General features: G+C 58.4%; 2 protein-coding genes and 1 long non-coding RNA gene across 4 annotated transcripts; 2 read left to right on the top strand and 1 right to left on the bottom strand.

Annotated features, from left to right (window-relative positions):
- Positions 1 to 292: 292 nt before the first annotated feature.
- Positions 293 to 6,418, top strand: CERS2 (ceramide synthase 2). Of its 2 annotated transcripts, none has more exons than XM_075075273.1 (11): positions 293 to 402; positions 2,181 to 2,354; positions 2,978 to 3,095; positions 3,202 to 3,320; positions 3,481 to 3,538; positions 3,639 to 3,689; positions 3,987 to 4,079; positions 4,293 to 4,421; positions 4,503 to 4,609; positions 4,722 to 4,875; positions 5,204 to 6,418. In XM_075075273.1, the coding sequence occupies exons 2-11, from the start codon at positions 2,182 to 2,184 to the stop codon at positions 5,330 to 5,332; spliced, it is 1,131 nt and encodes a 376-aa protein (XP_074931374.1). In that variant the 5' UTR covers positions 293 to 402; position 2,181; the 3' UTR covers positions 5,333 to 6,418. The 2 variants fall into 2 exon arrangements, with proteins under 2 accessions (XP_074931374.1, XP_074931375.1); XM_075075274.1 differs by lacking the exon at positions 293 to 402 and adding an exon at positions 1,392 to 2,026.
- SETDB1 (SET domain bifurcated histone lysine methyltransferase 1) lies at positions 6,172 to 25,933 on the bottom strand. The gene is given in 24 exon segments (XM_075075245.1): positions 6,172 to 8,370; positions 8,967 to 9,055; positions 9,496 to 9,707; positions 10,189 to 10,354; positions 11,070 to 11,199; positions 11,477 to 11,505; positions 12,085 to 12,701; positions 13,612 to 13,781; positions 14,093 to 14,209; positions 14,481 to 15,083; positions 15,798 to 15,956; positions 18,436 to 18,574; positions 18,969 to 19,098; positions 19,997 to 20,187; positions 20,564 to 20,637; positions 21,955 to 22,156; positions 22,441 to 22,608; positions 23,020 to 23,119; positions 23,250 to 23,278; positions 23,772 to 23,944; positions 24,284 to 24,506; positions 25,763 to 25,845; positions 25,847 to 25,870; positions 25,872 to 25,933. Coding segments are annotated over 24 exon segments (3,993 nt in total). The 5' UTR covers positions 25,919 to 25,933; the 3' UTR covers positions 6,172 to 8,252.
- LOC142048426 (uncharacterized) lies at positions 25,829 to 27,484 on the top strand. The gene is made up of 3 exons (XR_012657470.1): positions 25,829 to 26,023; positions 26,657 to 26,820; positions 27,167 to 27,484. It is a non-coding gene; the product is annotated as an uncharacterized LOC142048426 (long non-coding RNA).

Here is a 27,484-nt window from a genome sequence, read left to right as displayed (position 1 = left end):
ATGGGGGAGTATAGGGGGTGTATGGGGGCGGGCAAAGGGCACACGGCGGAGCAGGTATGGGGAGCATGCAGCGGGTGCGTAGCGGGTGTATAGGGGTGAGCTCAGGGCGCGTATGGGGGTACGGAGGGGGCTCGTGTAGGGGGCGTATACAGGCGGTGTATGGGGTCCTGGGTCCGGTCCGCCCGATCCCCATCCCGGCGATCGATTGCTCACGCCTGTCTCCCCCCGCCCCGCCCCTCCGGGTTCTCGGCGTTGGCGGTGACGTCACTCCCGCCCGCTGCCTGGCGCGGGGAGGGCGGGCGCGCGCGCGCGGGGGGGCGGGGGCGGGGGGGGGCGCCGCGAGCGGCAGCGCGAGGCGGCGGCGGCGGCGGCGGCGGCTCCGGCGGCTCCGGGCGGCGGCGCGTGAGTGGGGCCGGGGGCAGGGAGGGTCTCTCTGGTACCGGCGGGGCCGCGCCGGGAGGGGCGGGGCGGCGGCCCGGGATCCCCCCCCCCGCCCCCGTCGGTTCCCGGTTCCCCCCCGTGCCCGTTGTGGTGGGCCCCGGCCTGCCGGCGGGCGCGGGGTCCGCCCCGGAGGCCCCGGCGGGGCTCCCCCCCGTTGCTTCCCAGTCCCGTGTCCCACTGCCCCCCCACCCCCGTCCCGGCGGGGGCCCCCCGGTTCCTTCGGGCGGGCGGGGCCGGGCGGGACGGAGGCCGTCCTCCCCCCGGGGTTGGGGTGTGGCCCTCCCGGGCGGGCTCCCCCCCTCCCCGGGACCCCCAACGGCGCTGCCCGGTGCCCCCCAACCGGGGGGGTCACCCCTACCCCCCCCCACCCCCGGACCCCCCGGGGCGGGGTCCCGCCGGCCCTCGGTGCCCCGCACCCCCCCCGGTGCCCCGCACCCCCCCCGGCCCCGGTCCTTCCTCCATAACCTAAAAACTTCAGCATTTTCTCCCTTTCCAGCACGATCGCCCCTAAAATCACCTCGGGGCGGGGGGAGGGGGGAAGGCCCGGGTGACGGTCCCGGCTCCCCCCCCCTCCGGTCCCGGCTCCCCTCCGTTCCCGGGACGGCAGCCGGGCCCCCGCCGTCCCCCGGGGGGTGGGAGATGCCGCCAGCCCCGACCCGGGCCTCACCCCGCGTCCTCCCACACGCCGCCTGCCTGCGCTGCCGCTACCCGCCCGTTACCGGCCCGGTACCCGTTACCGGCCCGGTACCGGCCCCTTTGCGGCACCGCCGTCCCGGTTAAGCGGGAACCTCGCTTGCAAACCCGGCCCTGGCGGTTCCTCTTCCCCTCGCCCGGAGCGAAGCCGCTCGTCCCGCCTCAGCGGACGGGACCCCCAGACCCCCCGTCCCACCCTGCAGAGCCCCGGGCTCGGCTCCCCCGGTGCGGGGACACCGGTTTGCGCCCGGTGCCGGAGGTGCCAGCGTGGAGGGAGAGCGAGAGGCGGCTGCGCTGAGCCCCGGTGGCGGTGACAGCACTGGCGTCGCGCTCCCGCCCCGTGCCCGCAGCGGTGCCCGGCGAGGGCCGCACGGCGCCTTTTTAAGGCACAAAATGCTCGTTTGTGTCACCGGCAAATCCCTAATCCCGCGCCTGGGCCCGGCTGCCCGGCCGAGGGGCGGCGGTGGGCTTCGTGCCTCAGTTTCCCCGCCCCGGCGTTGAAGGAGGGTCAACCCCGGGATGTGGACGGAGCGTTCGGGAGAGAAACTGTGCGGGGGGTGTCTTCCCCTCGTCCTCCTCCTCCTCTTCGTCCTGCTGCCATCCCGGGGTTGCGCCCGTCCACGTGCTGATGCTCTCGGGGGAACCAAGGTGGGGGAGTCCCGGGGACGGGGCTCCCGGTTCCCCCTTCCGGCCGGTGCCAGGGATCCGTCCTGCTGGTCGGAAGCGAGAGCCGGCCTCGGTTAATCATCACCCGCCGAGCTCCCCGTGGCAGGGAGCAAAGTCCCTCCGCCGGGGCCGAGCGCCGGCCGCTCCGTGCGGCACGAGGGGGGTTTCGCCGGCCCGCGGACCCTCCCCGGCGCGAGGCTTGGCCGGGGCCTCGCCGGGAGCCGAGGTGGGGTTTGGGGCACCGGGGTGTTGCGGGGCGTGCCGGTGCGGGGCGTGACCGGCCGCGAGCGGGGCCCGGGCTCCGACGCGGGGCCTCCCCTCTCCGACGGGTGCCGAGTGCCCCCCTCACCTCTCCCTCTCTTCTCCTTCCCCCCTCCCAGCATGTTTCAGACCTTGTACGACTATTTTTGGTGGGAAAAGCTCTGGCTCCCAGAAAATGTCACCTGGGCCGACCTGGAGGACCGGGATGGGCGGGTCTATGCCAAAGCCTCCGATCTTTACATCACAATCCCCTTGGCCTTCCTCTTCCTCGTTGTCCGGCACCTCTTTGAGACGTGAGTCCCTTCCCTGCCCTCGGGGGGGGACACCCACACCCCCACCCCCTGATCTGGCTCCCTGCGTCCCGGGACTGGGGAGATGCCACGATGGACCCCTGGATGTGTCACCCTGACCTTGGCCTGGCTGGGGGGTGGCTGTGGCACCCCGGGGGTCCTGCTGTGGGGCTGCAGTTAGACCCCCTTCCCCAGCCCACATTTAGGGCTGGCGACCTGCCCCCGGCGGCTCCGCACAAACCCGGCTTTGTGCATCCTCCGCCGCCCTTATCGCGGCACGGTCGGCCGCGGGCCCCGGCGTTTAAGGAGCGATTTGTTGGGCAAACAATGGCGAGCCGAGGCCGGGAACAGACGGGGCTTTGTTGGGACGGCAGGAGAAGGGGGAGGCACCCTTCGTCGGGGTGGGTACGGCCCTGCCGCTTCATGGGGGGACGGTCCCCCAACCCCGGGGTGACAGAGGGACCTCGGCGATTCTCCCATGGTAAAACCCACCTTGGAGAAGCAGTAGCGAGATGGGGAAACCGAGGCACCGCGTGGCTGTGGGTCCCCAGGTGGCTTTGATGGGGCCACGTCAGCCAGGTGATGCAGAAATGGGGCCGTTTTATGCCCCCCTGCTCCTTCCCCAGGTACGTGGCCACCCCACTGGCCGGGCTACTGAACGTCAAGGAGAAGATCAGGTTAAAAGCCACCCCCAATGCCACGCTGGAGAAGTTTTATGCTTCCACCACCAAACACCCCAAGCAGGTAAGGGGAGGGGTGGGGGGGTCCCTGAAAGGGGATCGGCTGGGGGAGGGCGAGCAGCAGACCCGGGGCCCTGCGGTGCGCCGGTGACATCCCTGCCGTTCCCCAGGCCGACGTGGAGATGCTCTCCAAGAAGAGCGGCTGCACGGTGCGGCAGGTGGAGCGCTGGTTTCGCCGCCGCCGCAACCAGGACCGGCCCAGCCTGCTCAAGAAGTTCAGGGAGGCCAGGTGAGACCCTGCGCCCGGCGTCACCGTCACCCTGCGGTGGATGGGGCTCTGTGGGTACCCACTTGGCTGGGAGCTGCCCCAGGAGGGTGGAATGTGGGGCCGTCCTTCTCCCTCCCTCACCCCGGTGCCCGTCTGAGGACCGTCTGCTTCCTTTTTCCAGTTGGCGATTCACGTTTTACCTTATTGCTTTCATTGCTGGCATGGCTGTCATAGTGGATGTAAGTATCAGCCCCGCCCCAGTGCGTGCCCGGCCCTGTCGGCCCCCCTCACCCTCTCTAACGCTTCTCTGTCTCTCTCCTCCCTCCCTACATCCCACAGAAACCCTGGTTCTACGACCTCCGGGAGGTGTGGAAGGGATACCCCATCCAGGTTAGCACCAACCCCGTCCCGTCGCCCTCCCGTGGCCCTTCCTGTCCCCGGGAGCTTCCTGGGCGATGGGAGATGGGAACCGGAGCCCCCGGGGGCGCGGGTGGGTCTCTCTGGGGTCACGCCGCGTCTCTGGCACCCGTGTGGGTTTGGCTGATGCACGGGGAAGGGGTTTCCACGCCGTGGGGTGTAGAAGGGTCCCCGGGACACCTGTGGGTCTGGCTGGTGTCTGTGGAAGGGTGTTGAACCCCCCCCGGGGTGTGTGGAGGACCCTGCCCCAGCCTGTCTCTTGGCTTCCAGAGCATGCTGCCCTCCCAGTATTGGTACTACATGATCGAACTCTCCTTCTACTGGTCCCTGCTCTTCAGCATCGCCTCCGATGTCAAGCGCAAGGTGGGCGGCGGCGGTGGGGCTCTCAGGGGCAGGGGCGGCAGACGCGGGGAAGTCTGGGCAGGGTTTTCTTTGCCTGCATGGCGGGGGTCAGGGACCAGCGGGCTGGGCGGATCTGGGGCCATGGAGGGGATCTCGGAGATGAGAGGGGTGGTGGGGCGCTGGGGGCTGGGGCCAGGCTGCCGTAACCCCCGGCTCCCCCTTCCCCGGGCACAGGACTTCAAAGAGCAAATCATCCACCACGTCGCCACCATCATCCTCATCAGCTTCTCCTGGTTCGCCAACTACATCCGTGCAGGGACGCTCATCATGGCCCTGCACGACTCGTCGGACTATCTGCTGGAGGTATGTCCCCCCTCCGCACCGCCGCAGGCACGAGCACGTCCCGTGTCCCCTCCCCAACCCACCCCCGCTCTGCCCCCGCAGTCCGCCAAGATGTTCAACTACGCCGGCTGGAGAAACACCTGCAACAACATCTTCATCGTGTTCGCCGCCGTCTTCATCGTCACCCGCTTGGTCATCCTGCCCTTTTGGTGAGCGCCGGTCGCTGGTGAACGGGTGGGGAAACTGAGGCGCGGGGCGGGGGGAAACCGCTGGGGGTGGGATGCCAGTCCCTGCCCGTGACAGAGCTGCTTCCCCTGGCAGGATCATGCACTGCACCGTGGTTTATCCGCTGGATCTCTACCCCGCCTTCTTCGGCTACTACTTCTTCAACTTCATGATGGTGGTGCTGCAGTCGCTGCACATCTTCTGGGCCTACCTCATCATCCGCATGGCCCAGAAGTTCATAACTGGAAAGGCAAGAGGGGGCTTGGGGGCGGCTCGGGGCTCCCAGTCCCGCAGGGAGACGCTGCCGGGGGGCGAAGGGGCCGTGGCCGGACCCAGCCGATGCGGCTTGGGGTGGCCGGAGGGCGCGGGACTGCCCTGGGAGCAAGGTGGAGGTGGGGGGTTTGCAGGGGACACCCCTAAACCGTGAAGCCGGACTACACTTGGCTTCCCGGCTCCTGGAGAGCCCTTGGCGGGGAGGGACAGGGGCGGAGAGGGAACCACGGTGGTTGCGATGGGGGAAATTGAGGCACGCAGGAAAACAGGGTGCCGCTGACCCAGGCTCTTTTTCCCCCCCACAGGTGGTGGAGGACGAGAGGAGCGACCGTGAAGAGACAGACAACTCGGAGGAGGAGGAGGAGGCAGCGAAGAACGGGCCCCTCTCCAACGGCCACCCCGTCCTCAACAACAACCACCGCAAAACCGACTGAGCGCCCTCGCCCCGTCTCTGCGCCGGCGGGGGCGGCCAGGGGTCCCACCGGAGGCCAAACCTGTGAGATGTCAAATTCCAGCGATGCCACCCTCGCGTAGCACCAAGGTCCCCGTCCCCTCCATCCTCTCCCCTCCCCGGTCCAGCCGAGCAAACTGGGACCCTGGAGAGCCCGTCTCGGCCCCCGGCCCCCTCTGTCGCGTCCTCCGGAGAGGGGCCGTGGCTCGGGGGCGGCAGCGGTCGCCGCTTCTCCACCTCACGCTCACCGTTGGTGCCCTTTCTGCCTTTCACCTGCTGCCTTAATCCACCGCGGTGCCCTGGGACGGGGAGAGCAAGGACGGCTCCCGCCAGCATCCCTCGGGATGGCTCCTGCACCCCCCTTGGATCGGCTGCGGCCGGAGAGCTCAGCTCCAGCCCCTCGCCGGGCTCCAGCCCTGCGTTATTCGCCCTTTTCCCGACCATCCCCTCGCCGCAGGGAAGCGTGTCCTGCAGCTGCCTCTTCAAACACCAGGAAAAAGCCCCTTTCCCGACTGGTGCCCGGCTTCGCTGCCGGCACCGAGCGAGGGAAGGCGGTGGAAAAGCCGGCGCAGACCCGGCTCTGCTGCCCTCGGAGAGCTGGGAGGGAGGAGCAGAGGAAGTCCTGGGTATTTTAGGGGCTGGATGACGAGATGACACTATGGAAGTACTGGGGAAGGAAGCTGTGGGGTTTAGTCGCTACTAGTGTTGCACGGAGGAGTTTAATCTCCTCCTTTCTCCTCTTCAGATGGGTTTCGAGTCTCTCCCGCTCTGTGCCCTCTCCCGGTCCCTTCCCCACCTGTAACAGGACAAATTTGCAACTGCTTTCCTTTATTTTTTGTTGTTGTTTCTATTTATTTGGAAGACAGAAGGAGCCGGGCTTGGCTCTGTCTCCCACGTCCCCCTGGGATGTGGCGAGACCTCCCAGCACGGAGGGGTGGGGGGAAAAGGACCATTAACCAACGTCAGACCAAAATGTGTTTTGTTGTTTCTGTTTTTTAAAAAAAATAAAAAGGTTAAATATATTAAAAGTTAAAAAACTAATAAACTTCGGTATAAAAAAAAAAATAAAGGGCCTGGGCATTTCCTGTGGCTGGCGCAGCGGCCCTGGCCCTGCGGGGGTTTGGTGGTGGTTGTTTTGACTCGGCTCCCTTTAGATTTCATTTAGGCAGTGCTAAAAGGGGGCAGATTTGAGGAATTCTTTTTTTTGATATTTTATATTGCCTCCAGAAAGCTCTCCACGTCTTCAAAACCAGCCCGGGGCGTCCTGGCCCCGCTGCGGAGGAGCAGCCGCCCTCCTCGCCCTGCGAGGGTGACAAAGCTGCTATTCAGGTGGATGCGAAGGATGGGACCGGGAGCGCGCGGAGGCCCTAGAAAGGTGGTTTTTGTGGTTTTTTTTTTTTTAATTTATTGTCGGGGGAGGGAAAAAAGCCTCCCTTGTGTGAGCGCAGCGTTGCCCGAGCCGGGCGCTGGTGGCGGTTTGGGAGCCTGAGGGAAGGGGGTGGCGGCTGGAACCTGCTTTTTTTTGGCCGCTCCGGCTCTTCCCCAGCCCAGGCTTTTGCACTTCAGCCCGTGGGCGGTGTGAGGTTTGAGTCCAAGCTGCCAAAAATCTGCTGCTTTTAGCCCGTGTTTGCGGTGCTTTGTTGAACCTTTGGGCGCGCAGGTACGCGCCCAGCCCAAACCCAATGCTTGAAGTTGTGCGTTGCTGCGATGGGGGGGTGGGGTGGGGTGGGAAAAAAGCAAGTTTTGCTTGTGGCGCGGCCGTTGGGTCCGTGTCCAGCAGCTGGACCTGGCTGGCAGCGCCTGCCTGCGCCAGCTCTGCCCTTCTCCAGGTGCCCAAATCGAGTTTGGGTTGATTGAGTCAGGTTCAAGGCTGCCTCCAGCGCCGCTTCAGTGCAGTATTTTAAGCCAAACTCTGTATTTGCGCCTACAGTTATAGCCCGGGACGGTGGGAGAAGGCACTTGGCATCAAATCCCCTCCCGAGCAAGGGAAGTTCAACCAGCTTCGCTTCAGTTTCAACAAGCGGAGGATTTAGCGAGTATTTGTTCTGCGAGAAGGCAGGCAGGGTGAACTCGCCCATGGGAGTGCGTTGCCCTCCCTGTGCCCGCGCGCACGGCAACCTGTCTGGGCCCATCCGCCTCTGGCAGCGTTCCTGCGAGCCCCCTGGAAACAAGGAGGGAGGAAGTGGTTAAATCCTGCTCTTCCAGGGTTTTTTTTTGCTGCGTCTAAAGTTCAGGGCAAATTTTTTAATAGAAAAAAACATACTTTATTGCTTTTTAACAATGAAAAGATTCTTTACAACATATCACAGTCAAATACAGATGCTTTTTCTTTCCTTCCCCCCACTTAAATTCACGTCACTGCTATAAATCCGGATTGGTCCGCTCTTACCGGGCCCATCTCCACCTCCCTCCCTCCCGCTCCAGTCCCAGGGCTGCGGGGCCCTCAGCAGCTCCGTCCCAGCCGCAAAGCACTTCCCTGGGGGCTTGGTGAGGTGTTCTGCTGGAAAACCGGCAGCACCGCCTGCGCCAGCTGCAGCTGCCCGGGAATTCGTGGCTTAAATTTGGTGGAGAGCTGGAAGAGAGCAGGATCAGGTGCCTGTCAACAGCTCGGGCAGGTAACGGCCTTCCCTGCGGCACCAAGGGAGAGATCGTCCTCTGACGGGGCGACTGCAGCCCCCGGGACGTGGCAGAAGCAAAGCTCACAGCGCCAGGTTACAATTCTAGTCCGTGTCCATCTGCCGCTGTAATTTTTCAAGTGAACGGGAGAACTCGAAGCCTCTGTACTCGGCTTCGTAACGGTTACTATTGAACAGCCACCTCTTGAGAAGAAACTTTACCCTCACAAAGGGAAAGTCAGCACCAGGCCAGCGGTCAGGAGGGGTCCGGTGGGCACCCGGGCGGGCTCACAGCAGCCGCCCTCGGCACTCGATAGCCCCGCAGCAGCACAGCAGCTCTTTGCCCTCCACGCTGCCCACTTCGTAGTTATAATCCCACGTCAGCTCTGTGCCGGCTCGTATCCTCCTGGGGAGAAAAAAACCCCCAAAACCCCAATAGCAGAGGCTGGGAGGAGAGGCCATGCCGAAGAGGAGGCTAAGCTGTGCCTCCTGCTCGCAGAGAGCCGCGCGTACGTATGACCTCCCCGGCCAGGGCGGCGCAGTCCAGCTTCCCCTGGGGCCGAGGGTGAAGCAGCCAGCGCGTCTGCCTTTGGCTCCACAGCCAGCAAAGGGACAAAGTTCCCTGACGAATCGCTCCCGTGAGGTTTCACAGAGGAGACGCTGCACTCGCGGTGCCCAAGAGGCTCGTGGCAGGGATTCGCCACGGCCCAGTGCTGCCTGCAAGGTCTGTGACTCAAACCGGGCAGCTGGCTGCTCCACGCTTAACCCTCCCCTTTGGAAAGGCCTAAAACTGATGCAAATCGCACCAGAACCTCCAGCACAGAGGAGAGGGCCTCGCCCAACTCATCTCCGAGCACCTCCCCGCTCAGGCTGGTGTGAAACCGGGGACAGCGGTTACCAGGAGCGGGGAACACCCAGCCTGCGCCGGTCACACGGCCCAGGAGCTGGGTCCAGCCGAGCCCCGTGAAGCGGCAGCCCTTCCCCAAGCGCGCCGCGACTCACTTGCTGGCAAAGAAGGCGACCCAGGGGAAGCGGAGGTCATGCGTGTCCACAAAGACGTTCTGCACGAAGAGGTTAGGACTGCAGCTATGCTGTACGGGGAGCGGAGACAAACACAGTGAGCGAGTTCCTGAGTCAGGAGGGATGCGAAGCAGCCAGCAGTAAACACAAGCCTTTATAAACAAGCAGCATTCCTGATTTGTTCGCTGCATCCAGCGTAAGCCTGCTGAAACAGGGCACGCTCCCTCCCCTGCTTGCACAACCAGGGATGAGTCATAAGATCCACCCTCGCAAAGGTAACGGTCGCTGGAAGGACTGACTTAGCCATCCTGCTTACCACGCGTCACGCGGCCGGAGCAGCTGCCCTATTTCACTCGGCGGGGTGGATCATCCACCCCATCCCACTCTTTTCCCACTTTTTTTAACCATATTTATCTAGTCTTGGGGAGGAACCGGCCCAAATGTGTCCCTGTGCCTTCTCAGCTGCCGAGGGACGTTCCCCTTTCATCCCCTGCCAAGGGCAGCGACTCACATTGAGGTACCGGCCCAGGTTCCCTTCCAGCTTGGCATCGATGATATAACAGGACTCCTCTCCGTCGTAGAACTGGCGGGTGGTTCTGCGGACGGGCGCGCTCTCGCCCTTGTCGGCCGCTGCCATGTTGGTTGACTTGATGGCGATCCCGTGAGTTGATTTCAGGGCAAAGCCTCGGGTGGATTTCACTGCCACCTGCCTCTTCACAGGACCTGCCACAAGGGAAGAACAAACACTGCCGCCTTCTCTCTCCACCTCCCAGAAGAGGAACCCCGGAGCAGTGCTGCTGGCGCAAGACGCTCTCCTCTCTCACACAGGGATAATAAAGCCCTTAGGGATGCAGCTCAGATCTAAAACCGCCCTGGGATGCTCCTGGGAACCTCCCAGCTCTCTGCTCGACCCAGCAGAGCCCGGAGCCCCACCATAATACGTCTCACAACTGCTTTTTCTTAGATATCCACAAATATCTGGTACTTGAGGACTGGGTTTTAAAGTTATGTCTCAAACAACACACGGGGAAGCTTCAGACCTCGCTCGTTAGACACAGCTCAGAGGTGCTTGTAGCAGGACGCCCCATGCCCCAGCTGCAATGTCCTCGTCAGCCCTTCCTGGTGGTCTCTGGCCAAAATTTCTTGCTGTCCCTCTGTACTCCCCACACTCAGCCCTCGTTCCTCCCCCAGCAGCTGCCCTCACCTGACCCAGACGAGGGGTTTTTCTTGTCGTCCCCTTCCTCCTCCTCGGAGCCTGAGGAAATGGTCTGGACGTCGTCACTGTCGTTGGCGGCGCCCTGGGCCTGCCCCGTCACCGCCTGCCCGTTCTCCCCGTCGCTGTCCGTGCTGCTCGACAGGGTCAGCACGTCCTGCAGAAAGGCATTAGCAGCTCCCGCGTGCAGCCTGGGTCAGGGGAGAGCATCGCTCCACCGCTTCCCAAGCGACCTTCAGGGCTCCCTTTTCCCCCCCAGCAGTATTTTGCTCTCTGTCAGCAGACGGCCTCTGCGCTCTAATAAACCCTTTAAGTGGATCACACGTGCGGAGGCGGCGATCAGAGCTAGCACCGGACAGAAACCCCATCTCACAGGCCGACGTTTGAAACAGCAGTGGGGTCTCAGGGGGCTGGTTAGTCCTGCCGCACCCAGACTGCCAGAGCCTCGTGAGCCTGCACCACTCGCTGCTCCGGGGTTTGCAAGGAAGGGAAAAAAACCACAAAAACCAAAGACCGTCCCCCAGGAGGGCTTCCTAGACCCAGCTCTGCCGACCAACGGGGCCCTGGTGTGCTGGGTATGCGAACCAAGGTGCTACGTCCCATTGTAACACACGGCCTGGACACCACGCTGTCCTCTTTCTTTGGGCTTTCAGAACCACAGAAGATCGCCACCGTCCGAAGAAAATCAACCCCCCTCTAGGAAATCACAGCTACAAGCCACAGCCCTGCGCTGGTGCTCAACTGGGAAGGGAAGTGGCACAGAAACAACCCAAAGTAAGGTTCAAGACCTTCATCCAACCAGTCTGGAGTTGAGGCAGAACCAGGCCTACCCCTTCCAGCCCACGTCTGAAGCCTGAAGGATCACCGCTTACCTCCGTGGCGGGCTGCACGAGGGAATGCCGCCTGCTCTGGAGCAGGGCCGTCTTGCTCGTCGGCCTCCGGACCCCCTCCAGCTTGGGAGGGCTCGGGTTGTAGCCATACATCCTTCCCAGGTCGCTTAGCCTGCGGGGTGAGGACAAGAGCGGGTCACAGGCGCATCTCCAGGGGGCCTGTCCGCGGGCCAGGCAGACACAGCAGCTGAGGAAAGCGGAGAGCTGGACAAGGCTGCCTCCTCCAAGCGCTGAATTCACCAGCGCACATCGGGGCACAGCCCAAACCCTCCCAGTTTACTCTGGCAGTAGCGTTAATAGAGTTAAGGGGCAGCCCTAGTGTTGCAGCAATTCATTCAGAGCAATATTTGGACATAAAAAGCATGGAAATGCAATTGAAGGAACCTTACCCGGGAATTTTGGATGGTTCTTCAGGTTCCTGAAGAGGGGAAAAGAACAGAAGATTAAAACCTCTGCTTTTTGGAGCACCCTTCAGCCCTTCTGTGCAAATGCTCCCCAAAGAGCCGCCCGGGTGCAAGAAGCCACTGTCCCCACCGCCCAGCATGACACTCAGTCCAGGGGGTGCTCCAGAAGGGCCAAGGTATAGCCACGGGTCTCCCACCCTCCACATCCCACGTGGTGGGTCTCCGAGTCCCCTCTCCAGAGCAGGGGGTGGACAGAGACCCCCTCCACTTCCCTGTTGTCCCCAGCCCTGCCTGAGCACGCTCCATGCCACCTCAGGTAGCTGGGCCGGCAGCGGCTCCCTCCCTCAGCGCTGCACCAGCGTGTAGCACCCAGGGCAGGAGGGACCTTCAGCTCAGCTCATGCTGAGCGACTTCTTTGTAGCCTCTTGTGCCACAACCTCCCCCAGGAAGGAGAAGGGCACCTCCCTACCCCACCACAGCGCACCAAGCAAGGGGACAGGCACCAAGCAAGCACCACAGACCACCTAGTCGTGTTGCGTGGGCAGAGAGGCTGTTCGAGTCCCACATCTCCCAGTCCCACAGCCCTCCCTTACGTCTTTCTTCACCGCCTTTGACTCTCCGTCCACGTCGCCCAGGGCAGAAGTGGAAGCTTTCTCTCTCTCACCGGGGACCTCCGTTTTGCTGGCCTTGGCTTCGCCGCCTTCGCTCATCTTGAAGGAGGAGGCGCTGTCGTTGTCCTGGAAGCCATCAGACATGCTGTTGGAGCTCAGCCATGAGGCCACTTTGTTCTTGGAGGTCTCCTCCGACACCGGCAGCTTACAGGAGGCAGCCACCGCCATCTCATCGTGGCTGATTTGCCGGGTGAGCCCCGAGTCCTTGGAGGCTGTCTCCGACATCCCGTTCTCCTTCTGGCCCCGGGTCTGCCGTCGCGTGGCATAGCTGCGCCATACCGAGCTGGTGCTGAAGTCCTCGTCCTTGCAGAAGTTGTCATCAGAGCTGTCCTCGTTGGACTCCTCCTGCTCATCAGTGCCCGTGTTTTCCTCCTCTTCGTCCTTGAGGTCCACCCCGCTGCTGTCAGAAGAGCATTTTGCGTCGCTCTCGTAGCCCTCCTTGAAGTTCTCCACGCTCTCAATGTGATCCAGGTTTGCAAAATATTCGTCACCCATCTCTAACCCCTCTTTGTCGGCGAAGTCATCTGTGAGGATTTTTCCTGGGGACGGGGAATAGAAAGTTAAGCATGAGTTTTCCATGATATTCCCACCCTATAAATTTTATCCTCCCCGAAGCCTCACTGGGGAGCAAAGAGGACTGACACCACCTCATCCCAAAGCCGGGCTGGGAAAGGACAACATATTACTCTGATACTCGAGGTAATGAAATGTGAACCACACGGCTGATGTTAAAGCGGGCCCTTGCTGACATCCAGCCTTCCAACAAGGAGATCTCTAACCAGCAATTCAAACGGGGCGATTGCTTTTCAGGTTGAAGGGCTGGAGGTGAGGGTGTAGCACAGAAGCAATACTTAGGGCAAGAAACCAGAACACCAGAGCTCCGACAATGCCCGTGGTTAGTTTCATTTCAGGGTAAACGCAACCGTGCCGTGCAACTTCTGCATTTTACTGGTTTGTGCCGATGTCCCAGCGACTGGTTCGACACAAACAGGAAGCAGGTATGTGTTGATTCACCCTCAGCCTGCAAAAACAGCTCTGGGGATCCGAGCACTTCTCTTGACGCTGGCACTGCGGCCACACTGGTTTCTGCAGCATCTTGTTTCAGAGTTGGGCAAGGGAGAGGCATCGGTCCGGAAATCAAAGTGCTGCAAGTTCATCGTCTAAGTTCTTGCTTTCCTGTCCCCTTAACAAGCACAGGAAGAGCTTCACACCCATTCTGCTGGGTTTTGTGATAAACAAAGCCCAGATCTCAGGCCCGACACAAGCTTGACACAACCGGATCTTTTCAAATACTAATTCCCCTCCTCCTTAACCACAACAAAGCAGATTCATATCTGAATACATGTGGCCACCGGGAAGAGCACTGGCTCAGCAAACGCTTTTCATTCACAGCACCTGTTTCAAAACGGAGATGTTTCTACCTGCTTGTTCAGCAGGGTGAGATCCTACCTGCGTAGATGCAGACGAAAGAGCCTTTAGCAATATCATCAAGGCAGCGAATGCCCCAGCCTTTGTTCTGCGTCTTGAATAACTGCAGCCGGACTTGGAGCCCGTGTTGGACCAAGCGGTTGGTGCACATGTTAATGTTGCACTTGCACCTCTTGTTGCACTCGTAAACTCTGAAAGAAAGGAGAACAGTGACACCTTCCCCGGGAAAGCCACATCCCAGGACTTGCCGTCATACCAGGAACGATGCAAAGGGACTCGCAACAGCGACTTAAAGCGCAGCAGAGCCGGGGGAGAACAGCTGGCAGGTGCTGCGGTAACGCACAGGGATCCCGGGCCTTGCGTTAGCGGATGAATCAGGAACAGAGGCAGGTTTTCAGTACGGGCACTGAGCTCTGGGAAATTCTGCCTCTCTGATAGCACCGGAGGTCAAGTTTCTGGGGCGGGTATTCGTGAGGGAAGGAGAAGATGTGGCTGTACTCACCCTGTCGGGAGGCATTCTTCCAGCCTTTTGTGCTGGTATCCTGAGTTGGGGTTGATCTGCCCACCTGGGGTGCAGCCAGTGGCCTGGACTGTCAGCTGGTGACAGGCACATTTCGATCTAGAGGCACAGAAAAACCCACCCGTGCCCCAGAGGTTAGTTTTACACAGCGGTTTTGCAAGAAGGAACAGAAATCACATCTTTCTGCACGTGTCAACACGGAGAGACGGGCACACAGGGCTGGACCTGGAGTCAGTCCTGTGACCGAGCAGAGCTGTGTGGGCTCAAAGGCCCGCGCAGGTCCCCCTTGGGTCACTATCCGGGCAGGCAGCACAGGCCAGGTGCCGTCCCCCACCCTCCAGGCCCCCGTGGCACAGAAGGAGCCACCTACTTGTCTCTGCACCCGTCTTTGCAGTCACAGCCCACGAGGAACTCCCAGCTGGTGTTGATGTAAACCCCTTTGCCAGGGATGCGCTCTTTGCTGTAGGCCACCTGCGGAGGTGGAGTGTTATCGATCTCGTTGACACAGGACAGCGGCACGTCCTCCTTGCCCTTGGTAATGTCTGCGATGTAGTAGTAGGGTTTGTAGGGCTGGAACTTGCGATCTACCAGGACGTACGGGTCCAGGCAGAACATCTCTAGGAAAAGGAAGTCACAGTCTGTCTCAAAAAGGTAGCGTTCGATCTCCTGCATGGTTCGCAGGCACAGCCCACACGGCGTCTTGTAGAGGACGTGGAAGCCCATCTTGCGGTTCACCCGTCGGCGGGCTGTCATCCGTCGGAAGTCGTAGAGCAGCGGGATGAGCAGGGGGTTCTTGCTGCGGTACTGGTCGCTGCGGATGGGACGGACGCGGGACAGGCAGGCGTAGCTGCAGACGTGCGGCAGGTAGAAGAGCTTCTCCAGCGGGGCTCGGTAAGAGGGCTCGTTGGGCACGCGGTCCATCATGCCATGGAAGGCCTGCGCTGTGCCGCTGCCTGCCTGGCTGCTGGAGAGCCTGGTACAGGGAAAGCCATACACTGAGCAACCGCGGCTTAAGGAAGAGTGGTGCTTTCTCCTCGAACTGCAAAGGCATTTTAGGCACTTAATTCCTATCAAAGCAGCTGCACATTACACCCTGGGACACCCCGTCGGCTTTGCTGCTCAGTGCAATTAGACACAAGCCGCAGCGTCCCCCGGGGGCAAGGCTGAGCAGGCCGCGAAGGAAGTGTTACCAGCAGCAGGGAACACAAAATCCACCCCCCACCCCAAATCTGAACTAGGGAAGCAGAAACAAGCACAAGCTGGTTGAGGTCTCGGAATTGGGATCAACATCATCTGCGCTGTGGATTGATTGCCACAAAGCCACCACTGTGGAAAAGCCACCTGCAGATTTACATTAATAGCAGCTCCCTGCTGGCCGCAGAAAGCTTGTAGAAAGAGGAGCCCTCTAAGAACAGGGAGGATCAGAGGCTTTGGCCAGGGTCCCATTGGGTAAGTGCTGCTCAGAACTGATAAGAGATCCTCCAAGCTCAAGCCAACAACAAAACGTAAGGAACAGTTGTCTGGGAGGGAGAACAAGGTAAGAGGAAAACAAATGCTCAGGACCGGACAAGCTGGCGAAAACAGGTGTCAGTCTATAACCAAATAAACCTGCACTAAACCAAACAAGCATCCCAAACTCTCACGAGGACACGGGGATTTGTATTAAGTGCAGACAAGGTTTGCTCACCGATGCTGCTGGGAGGCGCCGGTCCTTCCCGCTGGAGGTGTATCACTTAGGACAGGCGAAGAAGGCGACGACTGCCCAGAGCCCACGGAGCCAGGACGGAAGGATGTGCTTTTCTTGGCCACTTGCTTTCTCGACTGGGCCAGCTGACTGTCGGAGCACCTGCATGAGGGAAGAGGGAGGCGATTTGCAAGATGCATGTGCTCACACAACTGGTAGGATTTAGACAGCCGGGTAGTCAAAACAACACTCCCCCAAGCAGATTTTTTCCTAACGAGTGTGAAAATCAGCTCGTTTCTGACTCCCTGTGCCACAGCCATCCCGCAACAACCCCAACCAAATGCCAGAACTCGGCTACTTTTAAAAACTACTTCCAACATACTGCTATTTATTTGGAAAGTGAGGCATGGGGGTGAGGGAGTGTAACGAGGATGTCTGAGGCCTTCATTTCGGGAAGCTGGACAAACCAGTACATGAAGAAAGCCCTGCAATAGCAGAAACAAGAGTTTATAGAAGCTTAGTCAGTGCTCCAGCGATGAGCAGTGGGAGGAACAAGAAGTACAGAGGACTCTTTTGTCTGTACCAAGTAACAAGATAAGACTGTACAAGGGAATGTAATAACATCACTGATGGCTACAAGGGGCTCCCAAAGACCTCTGCAGCCCGATGGACAACATGGGGAAGGTGGGAGGCACCTGGAAGACACCAGCCCTCACGCTGTGAGAAAACAACAATGGAAATTTTCAATGTGATTATACCAATTAAACAGAAAAACACCCCAAACCAGCCACTGATTTTCCCACAAGTGGAAGAACAGTTAGGTTATCAGGGCAGAAAGGGAGGAGATAGTGAGGGCAGGAGGGGGCGACCATCTCTGCAAACATCTGCCTTAAAAGCAAGGTGTTAATACACATTTCAAAATTTGAAAGCAAGAAAAAAAGCTTCCGTCAATGGGCTGACAGCAGCTCCCTGGTACCCTTAGAGAACTTGAAAGTGAGACTAGAGGGGGAAGAGAACCAGGCCTTCCTCGGAGTAAACAAAACACCAGAGTGAAGAAACCGTTCTCCCAGTTTTAATAATCTAAAACCAATGTGTTTTTAACCCAACAGTATCCCTCGGGACAGGGGGGACATGGATATAGTACACTGCCTTCAGTCACTGGTTAAGCTAATTAAACTGATTAAAAATCAGGTGTCTCTGAGCAGTTCACTATTTAATGGCAGGGCAGGGAAATGGCTGTAGCGTGTGCTTGTATTAGACCTGAGAACAAGATCCTAAAGTCAAAGCCTCTGTGGGGAGAGAAAAAAACAACTGTTTCTTGGAACCACTGCAAGGACTGTTAAATGCAAAAGGAGAGATTGGGCAGCCACCGAGACTGCAGGCTGGCTGATTGCTGCAGTTCAACTTTATCGTCTTCATGCCGTGTTACTGCACATCCTCCCTACACCCTCGGCAGCTCGGGGCGCCCCAGGCAACGGCCCCGCTCTTCCTCTAGCCACAGGTGGGGCCCTGGACTGACGGCGGAGGAGCCAGCGTTGCATTTCTCCCAGTGGAGCAGACCTCCAGCGTGGGCCTCTCTTCGTGGCTATGTAAGAGATGAGGAACAAGGCTAGTATGGCTTCAGTTCTCAAGTCTTGGTCAGAGTGGCACCAGAGGAGTATTTCCAGGTCAGTCCCCATATCCAGGGGTAGAACGGGTCATATTGCACCGGGACTTGGAGAGAAACCCCATCCTGAGGCCGCAGGCTGGGTTTCTTAGATGCTGCTATACCTAGAGAGCATCCGGGGAATAAAGATTCACGTGCTGCACCGGTTCCTTGCAGCTGGGACATCTCCTTTCTCCCCTTTGCCCATGCAGCAAGGCGCAGTCACAGCAGAAGACATGCTGGCAGGGGGCCAGGCACCCATAGATTTGGATAGGAAATCCACAGTGGTGACAAAAAAGAACCGGGACAGCATCTCTCTCCCCTAGAAAGTTACTGAAGTCCCAGGGCACGCACTCAGGTACCCTGGTGCTCTCCAACACGCTCCCTTCATCGCAAGGCCGAGTTCCTCCTTCATCCAGGCCTCCTTTGGCACTAGCCTGCACCTCCGAGAACGTCCCGCTTGGGCCCCTGGCAGCAGGAGGCACGTGTGCGACTTGGCCGTGGCTGAGCTTTATGAGGTTGGGTCCGTGACCACCGAGACCAACCAATGATCCCGAGTTCTCAGTGCCTCGTAAGTCATTGAGGTCTGCGAGCAGGTCAGTCCAAGTGGAGGAATACAAGGCAGCCGGGGGCCAGGGCCTGGATCGTGACACGAGGGAGCAATTCAGATTTTCAGAAGAGAAGGAGCAAACGTTCTAACTTGGAATACAAGTGCGAAGCTTTAGCCTTGAGTAAGAGCATGGCATTTGGCTCAGGGGGTGCTGGGCTGTCAGCCCTCCCGCCCCCAATTACTCAACCATCAGCTTCTATCTATAGTTTCCCCCAGAAGCCTGACTAAAACCAATTTGTGTAACCAGGAAATGAGCCTAGTCATGGAGGAAACCTGCACCTGAGGATTCCTCTACACAGAAGGGGTGGTGCCTGAAAGAGCTGAGTGCTGGAGACAAAACGCAAAGGAGGTAGTGGTGGCAGCAGGGAACTGACTCAAGTACTTACTCCATCTCAGCAGGCTGCGGAGAAACGGACCGTGCAGCCAGCGAGGCCGCCTGCATTTGCTCTAAAGGCTTGTACTGAGTACCAGCTCCCGCTAAATCCTGCGTGTATTGTACTACAGGCCCTTTGCTCCTGACAGCACCTAGCGGGGAAGGGGAAAAAGCAAAGTATCAACAACAAAAGTCTCTACCATCAACCAAAGTTTGTGGCGCCAGCCACAAAATATTGATTTAGTTCCCGAAGGCAACCAAAAGAGAGGCATTTGCAATTAACAACAGGTCACTGGCCGAGCTCCAAATCACAGCCAGTCACCTCCTCCAAAGTGATTCTGGCCACCTCACACAGCTGCAGTCTGGTTTTGCGGCATCTTTATGCCAGGAGACAAACCCCACTGTAAACCTTAAACCTCCAGGAGTTCTGCTGAGAAAACCCCACCACAGCCAAACAAAAACCAAAACAACCCACCCGCCCTCGCCAACCCACAGCGCGTTCGCTCCAATTCCAGGATACAAATTAAAGAAAAAGAAGCCACGTACCGACGTTAGGACGAGTCCTTGCTTGCCCACTTTGCTTCTTTTCTTGGGTGGAGGCTGTGGAAGTTTTCATGCTGAACATGGGCTCGAGGCGCGTGGAACCCCGGTAAATCCACTCACAGCGTTTGTCATCCTGCAGCAACAAGAAGGCAACACTCAGAGCACCTACGGCAAGAGCTCCCAGAGGTACAGCACAGGCCTGGGAAACAGCAGCGTGCTTTTACGGTGAGCAGAATTGAAAGGAAAGGAGGCAGAGCATTGACCTGAAGGCTCTCGAAAGACCACGCAGCCAGGAGAGGACAAAGGCAGTAAGTCATCATATCTGGGGGAACACTGAATACAAACTGAATCTAGAAAGAGGCCCAATACCAAGACCCAAAACTTCAAATTTGGTTCTCTTCTCAGCCCAACCACGGAGTAACCAGGCACTGCTGGAGGAACCAGACTCCCTCGGGAGGCAAGCTAACACCTCAGCACAAACCGAACCTGCTCTAGGTCAGGGAGGTTCAATTTGCAAGCGCACCATGTCTTGCCCAGCCCCAGTGGCTCTGCAGTTATCTGGGCAGGACGGGCGCCAGGTGGGCACCAACAGTATCTCTGCTCCCTTTCTGCAGTTTGTAGGATTTGAGCGAGCAGAGTATCGCAGCTCCTGCTCAGTTCCCCTCCCGCTTCTCGACCCGGCACTTGTGTTTGGGCAGAAGACATTCCTAGGTGTTTCCTTCAAGAGAGGGACTAGGACAGAATGCCTGCAGATGATGGATTTTTTTCTCTCCTTCATCTACTGCTTTAATGTCTCACATGCAAAATGTGAAGGCTTTTGAACCTTTTGTTGTGCAAATGAGAGAGTCTCGCCTTCGCATCAATGCACAGCAGAAATCAGTGGTCTACCTGCTAAGCAAAATGCCTGCTTGCTCCGGGACCCTGTCTGACATTAGCAAGGACCGAACTGGATCAGCCCAACAGTCAGCCACCCCCAGACTCCAGTTTAAGCCCATCTTCCCCCTCTAATGGGAGAGGAGAATTTGCTCTACCAGGAAAAGGATTTTGACCAGACTGCCATCCACTTCTTCCACTCTGGATTTCCACCAGGTCCCTTCCCACTCCGTTTTGATCAGTTGGCCGTTCTTCAGCAGCACCATGGGGCGGTTGGGGTAGGCCGTGATGTACTCCTCAATGAAATCGCGACAGGAAACGTCCTCGATGTCTTCCCAGGTCTTTTTCACTGTTCAGAAAGGGATGGATGGGAGAAAGGGAAGAGGAGGAAAGACTCTTACAAAGAGGATCTTTAATTCTTTTTTAAAGAGATGCCAGATGGATTTTTATGTGAGAACAATCAAGCAGCGATCCCAAGTGACCAGATTTTTGGTGGTAGAGCATCCAGCCATGTTAGTGCACCCAGAGTGCCAGGAGTCACAGCACACTCACTCCACCGGTAATAAACCACTATTTCCTCCAGCTTCATATGCAGACGCCTACAGGCGCAGCACCGGAGGGGACACGCAGTCTGTCCCGTCTTTTGAGCCCAGGCTCTTCCATATGCCCAAAGGTTGTCCATACAACGTCAGCGTTAGGGCACAGGAGGGGCAGAGATCACTCACGTGGCCTGCAGATCGGGTACAGCTCCCACTCCTTGACATAGGAAGCGTAGCCATCATCAAAGAAGATCAGGAACCTAGAGAACAGCAAAGAGAACAAGGGTCGGAAGCTGGAATTTCTAATGCAGCTGAATAAAATGCAGCTCCACGTCACGTAATGGAAGCGGAGGCCCCTCCTGTTTCTCCTGCCGGTCCCAAAGGCCCTCAGATCAGATATGGTGGGGGAAGACAGAACGTAGCGATCGTTTCCACCAGGAGATGAGCAGCTTTACAGTACTGCACTTCCCCAGAGCAGCTCTCCCCCAGCCCTGAGCTATCCCTGCGCTCCCAAAGTCAAAAGAGAGGCTGTCCAAAGGCTTCCCAGCAGCATAGCACAGCACAGCCCTCCTCCCTCAGCTCCAGATCCCCTCTGTGCCTCGGCCACAGGAGGTAAAGGAAAAGGCAGTTCAATTGCTCTTAATCTCTGCAAGAATAGATATTTTTGGAGCCTTTGGGACAGAGCAGAGGCTGCACACGGTGACTCGAAGAGCACCACAGAGAGAGAGCTTGGGGACGCCTCCAGGGCTCCACCTGCAGACAGGAGACAAGCATGGGCGTCCCCAGTGCCTGCGGGGAATGGGGAGCTGGGAGGGGGGCACCCGCAAGGCTGGATGCTGGGAGAGGGGCACCCGCAAGGCTGGATACGGCACCTGCTTAGCGCCACACGCCTCTGCGTCACAACCTCAGGGTACAGAGCCCTGCAAAGGTCACATTACCAGAGATCAGCGTTGCAGCCAGCCTAGCCAGGAGTGAATTTGCAATGTGACTGCTAAATGCAGTTCATTTTCAGTTATTAAACACGCATCGGATAGAACTCGACACAATTAGGCATTTACGGCAGATCCACATTTGAAACAAACAGGGTGATTATATCCTTCATGAATCTTCTCAGAAAGACCACAAGCCTAAACCACAACATCGGAGGAGCCCTGCCCCTTATTTATATGCGACTGAAAAGGCTGCTTTAGACCATGCTGTTTCTTGTCCTTAAGTGCTTTGGCAACACTGCCAGCACCAACCGCTTCCAGGGCTCGTATTTCTTAACGCTGTGTTTTACGCCTTGAGCGGTGCAGACTTACATTTGCGTGATAATTTGAATGAATTACCAGATATAATTTCTGACTCAGGGACATGAGTAGCAGAATGGAAGCTCCACCCAGAGCTTTCAGAGATAAGAAACACTTAAGAAACAATATTCAGAGCTACGTCCCCTGAAAGGGCAGAAACGAATTTAGCTCCCACAGCAGCAAACAAATACACCTTTTCTCCCCTTTTCGTTTTTCCCTAAAATACAAACCAACCAACAACGAAGCAGAGAGGGAACGGGGTACATGACTGTGGAGGAGAATGCATACCTGTCTTTATTCTTTACGTTTGGGGTTTCAGCCACGATGCCAGCGTACAGCCAAACCTGATTCCGATCTTTGTATTTTGCCACAACCCTGCTGCCAACGTAGTGGTTCTCAGGTGAGGGGTGATAGTCATAAGCGATGTGATTGCCAGAAAGCAGGCTCTTCCCTTTATTATCAAATTTCACTTTGTACTTCTTTCCAGCACCTGAAAGACATTTCAAGATAAATAAAAGCCAAATGACTCCACAGAAGAAGCTCAACACCCTACGCCACTCTGATCTGAGTTCAGAACTTATTGGAAAGCCTTTCAGAAATTAATTTGGAGGTAAAGATATTACAGCAGAGACGTGTTGCTGTCAGAACTCAGTCCAGGTGGCACGAGGCGCTCTGACACGGGAGGGGACCCGCTCCAAGCCTCGCCAACGTTACCCACGCAAAGCTCAGCGAAAGCCACGAGCGCCGAGCCACAGCGCCGAGCACGGGACGTACCGACCGTTCGGATCGCGATCAGAGTTCCTTTGTGCCACGTTTTGGTTCTCTTCTTGCCCAGAATCCTCATGCCAACTTTCAGATCACCGTCGTTGCTGAGATCGCTCCCAGACGCCGCGGGGCCAATGGGCTGGAGGGCGCCAGGGGTTTCCTGAGGGGTCTGTGCATCTACCCAAGGAACAACGCCAGGAGGTAAGTTAGAAGTTGCCCAAAGACTCCCTCGCTCATGTATGCATTTGGAAGAACATCTGTTGGACCTGAGACAGGAGGTGTTCTGGCTTTCCTTTACCTCAGTCAGCCTAAGTGCCTCAGTTTTACTGGATGGAATAATCAGCAAGTGAGGATTAAGCACCATTAATAAGCTTTCAGGTTATGGAAACGACACCACTTGTATTTGCTTTTGGAAAAGACTTAAATTAAAATAGGAATTTGGAATCAACATATCCTAGTGGTTCTTTCCAGCAGAAAAAAAGGATAGTTATTTTCTTTCTCAGAAAGAAACCCAACCAGTGTAAGAAGCGGACCAGACCAGGGTACGGGCACACACGAGTGCCAGCCCACGAAGCTCCACACGCTGACCTTTTTGCACGTCCTGGGCATTTGTTTTCTTGTTCACAGCATCCATAAATTTCTGAACATCCTGGGCAGACTTTCTCATTGCAGCCATGGCTTCCCGCAGCTGAAGCGAAGGAAAGAGAAAGAAAATATGAAGAACCTTTTGGTTTTTTGCACCAAATACAATGCTATCCTAAGCGCTCCAGCAAAGCCTACTGCAGAAGTACGCTACAGTCAGGTCTTTTCCAACTCACCAGAGTCTGATCCTTTGTGATTCTACCACCTGCGTTTAAAGAGAAAAGAACTAGTTTAAAACATCTTGGGGAGGAAAACAATCCATCCTCGTTAAATCACCGAAAGAGGGACTAGAGAAAAGCATCCATTCAAACGCCTTCTCTGTCCCTGTCAAGAAACCCGCTCAAGCAAGGCTTTTCCTAAGCCACCCTTTCCAGGTGCACGACTCGCTGCACAGGCAGCTTCTCTGCAGGGGCACCATTGGATGGGCAAAACGATCAGGCAGGTGGGAGAAGTCCCAGTTTGGGACTCCAGGAACCACGGAATAGTTACAGGCCCCAGCAGACTACACAAGCCGTGATGCTCCTCACACAAGCTAACGGCATTCCCTGCCCAATCCTCTCCTGCTTACGGACCGGCGTGGCTTACAGCCAACTTTACAATAGCCTTGTTCCAGTCCCCCTCATTCCCAGCCTCCTCCAGGACACGCTCAGATCTCTGTCCCTGCCCGCAGTACCAGGTGGTGCAACGAGATACTGAACTGTGCTTCCAGCCAGAATCGATACTCATGACATCATCGTCATCCTCATCTGGGATCTCAATCACTTCCATGGGCTGGGCAGCCAAGTCCTCGTCCTCAGAGCTGCTCTCACGGTACTGGAGGCCCAGCTTGGAGTACAGATCCTTCACCAGTATCTCACATTTATCAATGGCTCTGGTGAAAAAAGAGGAGTAAAAGACGAGGTGAGCATAGCTGTACGTCCCATGATGCTGCAGAAAGAAATAGGAGCCAACCGCTGGGGAGCCGCTAATTAAATACAACCACGATGAGGTGAGGGAGGAGTGTTCATGTGAAGGATTTAAAGCCACAGGAGAATAATTTTAATTATCCCTCGATAACCACACACAAACGAACCGATGCGGAATCATAGCACCAGCCTACAGCAAGGGGAAACAGGCAGCACTGATGGCATCGGCCTCGGCGACCTGATCTCCCCCTCCTCTGCTCTGAGGCCCAACTCTGACACGTGGCTGCGACTCCGAGCGTGCCCACCTCGAAGCGTCATCAAAGAGCCGGTCAACACGAGCCACCTCTTCTTCCTTCTGTTTCACACACTTTTCCAGCTCCTCCAGTTGCTGCTTCCTCTGCTTCACACACTCAAACTTCTCCAGCTCTTTGTCGATGATATCCTGGAGCTCCTCCATGGAGATTCCCAGTGCCTCCATCACTTCTTGCTGCAGCTCTTTGATCTCCTGGGAATCCATTGCTGCCACACCTGATACCACAAAGAGGTAAGAGAAGGCCGATGAGACCCTCTACTGTAGCGCATCCTCCAGGGCACCGCGCTCACAAGAGCATAAGCTCCACTTTTTTAAAGCTAGTCAGGAAGAAAATGTTATATATGTCATTAAGATAATATCACAGGGAGGCAAAAGTAACCAAGGTGCAAGCAAACCGCGGGGCCAGAGGCTCCCAGGACAACCAGGGATCTCTGACATCTCCTCTGATCCCCGCACAGCCTCTCCAACCCTGCTGGAGCCTTACGCTTCGCCACCTTGGCGCCCTCTCCTCCGCAAAAACCATGGAGCAGTTGCCAACCCTCTGCCTGGCCTGGGAGGAGAATGATGCCGATGCCTCTCCCAACCCGTCCCACAGCCACACCTTCACACAGCAGCCCCAGGAGCCCCTGCCCGGGGTGTTCAAGGAACATTATAACATCCAGCCCCAGACAGCTCCAGCAGCTTCCTCCATCCAGACCCGCAGCCCCTGCGTCTCCCTGGCAGCTGGGCCCGGCGATAACCCAACCATGCTCCATTATTTTCAAGTCTGCCCCCACTCAGCAGCATTCACAGGCGCCTTCCTCCCTCCCGCAGTGCTCCCCGCTCCCACGTCTCCCTTTGCTCTCCCCGTCAGCATCATCTCCAGCCCCACGCCCGCCTCCTCTGCCCCATCTCTCTGCTCCAGTCCCACCCAGTTCCCCCTGCTCACGTTTTTCTCCCAGCTGCACCCAGCCCCTCCCAGACATGACCCCCACTCCTAACGCCCTCACGCTCCCTCTTACACCCTGCCTGTCCATTATACTTGCATGTTTCCATCAGCGCCTCAGCCTAGAAATGTCCCTGCCCCATGGCCTCCCCCACACCTCAGTAACAACCCCGCACCTCCCACGCAGAGGGATCCCCAAGCACCCTCCGAAGCCCAAATCTCCCCTGCCCCACAGCCGCCTGTTTGCCTCAGTGCCCCTCCAGCCCCTCAACACCTCCCTGCCTGACTCCCCCAGCCCCGCACCGCCGTCTCAACCTCAATGTCCCCCCTCAGACCGAATCCTGCCGCCCCACAGCGCCCTCCTGACCCCAGTATCTGTCCCCTCAACACCTCCCACCCCTTTGTTCCCCCCCGCTGCACAGCCCCCCCAGTGCCCCCCACGGCCCGGCCCGCCCCGCCCCACAGCCCCCTCCATCCCCGCCGTCCCCCCACAACCCCGAGCCCCCACAACTCCCCGGCCCCACGGCCGGGCCGCGGCGCGCTCACCGAGGCCCGGGCCCGCCGCGCCCCCGGCTGTTGGGGAGACAGAGGAGGAAAGGGGCGGGGGTCGCCTCCGGGCCGGAAGCCGTGACGTCACGTCCGGTAAGAGCCGCCCGTGGAGCCCGATTCTCCCCCGCCGGCCGGCACGGCGGCACTGCGCATGCGCGGGGCCGCGGGGCCAGCCACGGCGCATGCGCAGAGGGGAGGAGCCAGGGGCGCTTAAAGGAGCCGCGCCCCGGGAAAGGCGCAGTGCTGCCACCTAGAGGGGTCGGTGGGAAGGGCCGGGGGGACGCTGAGGGGCCGGGGGGACGCTGAGGGGCCGGGGGGGCCCAGCGGTGATGGGGTGCTCAGGGAGGACCTGGGAGTACTGGTTACTCTGGTGTGGGCGGTGCTGGGGGGCAATGGGGAGCTCTGAGGGTGCTGGGGGGTGATGGGGCATCTGGGGGTTGTTGGGGGGCAATGGGGAGCTCAGAGGGTGCTGGGGGGGGGCTGGGCAGCCCAGAGGGGCGATGGGGAGCTCTGAGGGTGCTGGGGGGGGCCTGGGGGATGATGGGGGGTTCTGGGGGGCAATGGGGAGCTCTGAGGGCACTAGGGGGGCTGAGTGGTGCTGAGAAGCTCTGAGGGTGCTGGGCGGGTGATGGGTGGCCCTGAGGGTCCTGGGACCTCCACAGTGCTGGGGGGTACCAGGAGGCTGGGAGTCGCTGGAGGGCTCTGGGGTGCCCAGAGCACCCTGTGGTGTGAGGAAGCTGTGGGGTGTGCTGGGGGACTGGGGTTCCCTGGGGTGCCAGGGGTGTTCCTGGTGTCCTGAGGGTCCCAGGAATTGCTGGGGAGGGGCCCCTGGGGTGCCGGGGTCCCGGGGGCTGGCTCGCCCCAGCTCAGTTGATCTGCTCCTCCTCCCAGATGGGTGTAGGGATGGCGCCGTAGGGATCTCCGATGAGCCTGGCGCACCGCACCATCATGGCGAGGAGGAAGAGGCACATAAGCACCGTGAAGGCTGTGGCGATGCCCTTGTCCACATCAGCTGCTGGCAGTGCCGTGGCGGTCTCCATGCTGGTGGTCCTCAGGTGGGTGGCCCCAGGTGCCCGGCTGCCAGTGGCATCCCTGTGGGGCAGAGGCGGGTGGGGCTGAGGGGTCGCAGTGCAGGGAAGTACCCAGGGGGTCTCAGAAGGAGCCAGAATGGGGAAATGGTGGCCTTGAGACCCCTCAGCTCCTTGTCGTGGCTGTCGGTTGTGGTTTGGGGGGCACCCGGGGTCCTCCCACCCCTGTCCTGGGCACCACAGGGATCTTCATCCTCTTACCCTGCCACCCCTTCCAGCTTCCCTTCCCTGCCCAGGAAAATGCAGGTTAAAATACCCCCCTTTAAGTTTTGTGGGGTTTTTTTTTGTTTTTAGGTTTTTTTTTTCCCCACAGGACCCCACTGCATTAGGCGCAATGAGCGCGCCAGGGCTTGGCTGACCCCCAGCAAAACTGACACTTCCCGGGGTTAGAAGCAGGACAGGAGGAAAAACCGCCAGTGAGCAAACAGGGGCGGTGAAGGAGGATTTTCTTGTTGCTGAAGAGAGACGTTTGTGGCAGCAGATGGATAAATTATATCTGTGCAAGGTTGGAGGAGAGGCGGGGTCCTGTTGAGCGGCTCCAGGAGAGCCACGTGGACCTAGCTGTGTGCATATAGGCATATGCCTATATATATAATTTTTTAAGATTTATTTTTAACATGTTTAAAAGCTA

The sequence above is a fragment of the Phalacrocorax aristotelis genome, chromosome 25 (assembly GCF_949628215.1).
Source record: "Phalacrocorax aristotelis chromosome 25, bGulAri2.1, whole genome shotgun sequence".
Classification (NCBI taxonomy): domain Eukaryota; kingdom Metazoa; phylum Chordata; class Aves; order Suliformes; family Phalacrocoracidae; genus Phalacrocorax; species Phalacrocorax aristotelis.
Note: the sequence above shows the minus strand (reverse complement) of the source record. Positions and strands in the feature narration are given on the sequence as shown.

Coding starts and splice junctions, on each gene's coding strand:
- CERS2 (XM_075075273.1), top strand. CDS start 2,182: ATGTTTCAGACCTTGTACGACTATTTTTGGTGGGAAAAGCTCTGGCTC. Junction 3,539..3,638: donor GCATGGCTGTCATAGTGGAT/GTAAGTATCAGC, acceptor TACATCCCACAG/AAACCCTGGTTCTACGACCT. Junction 3,690..3,986: donor GGAAGGGATACCCCATCCAG/GTTAGCACCAAC, acceptor CTTGGCTTCCAG/AGCATGCTGCCCTCCCAGTA.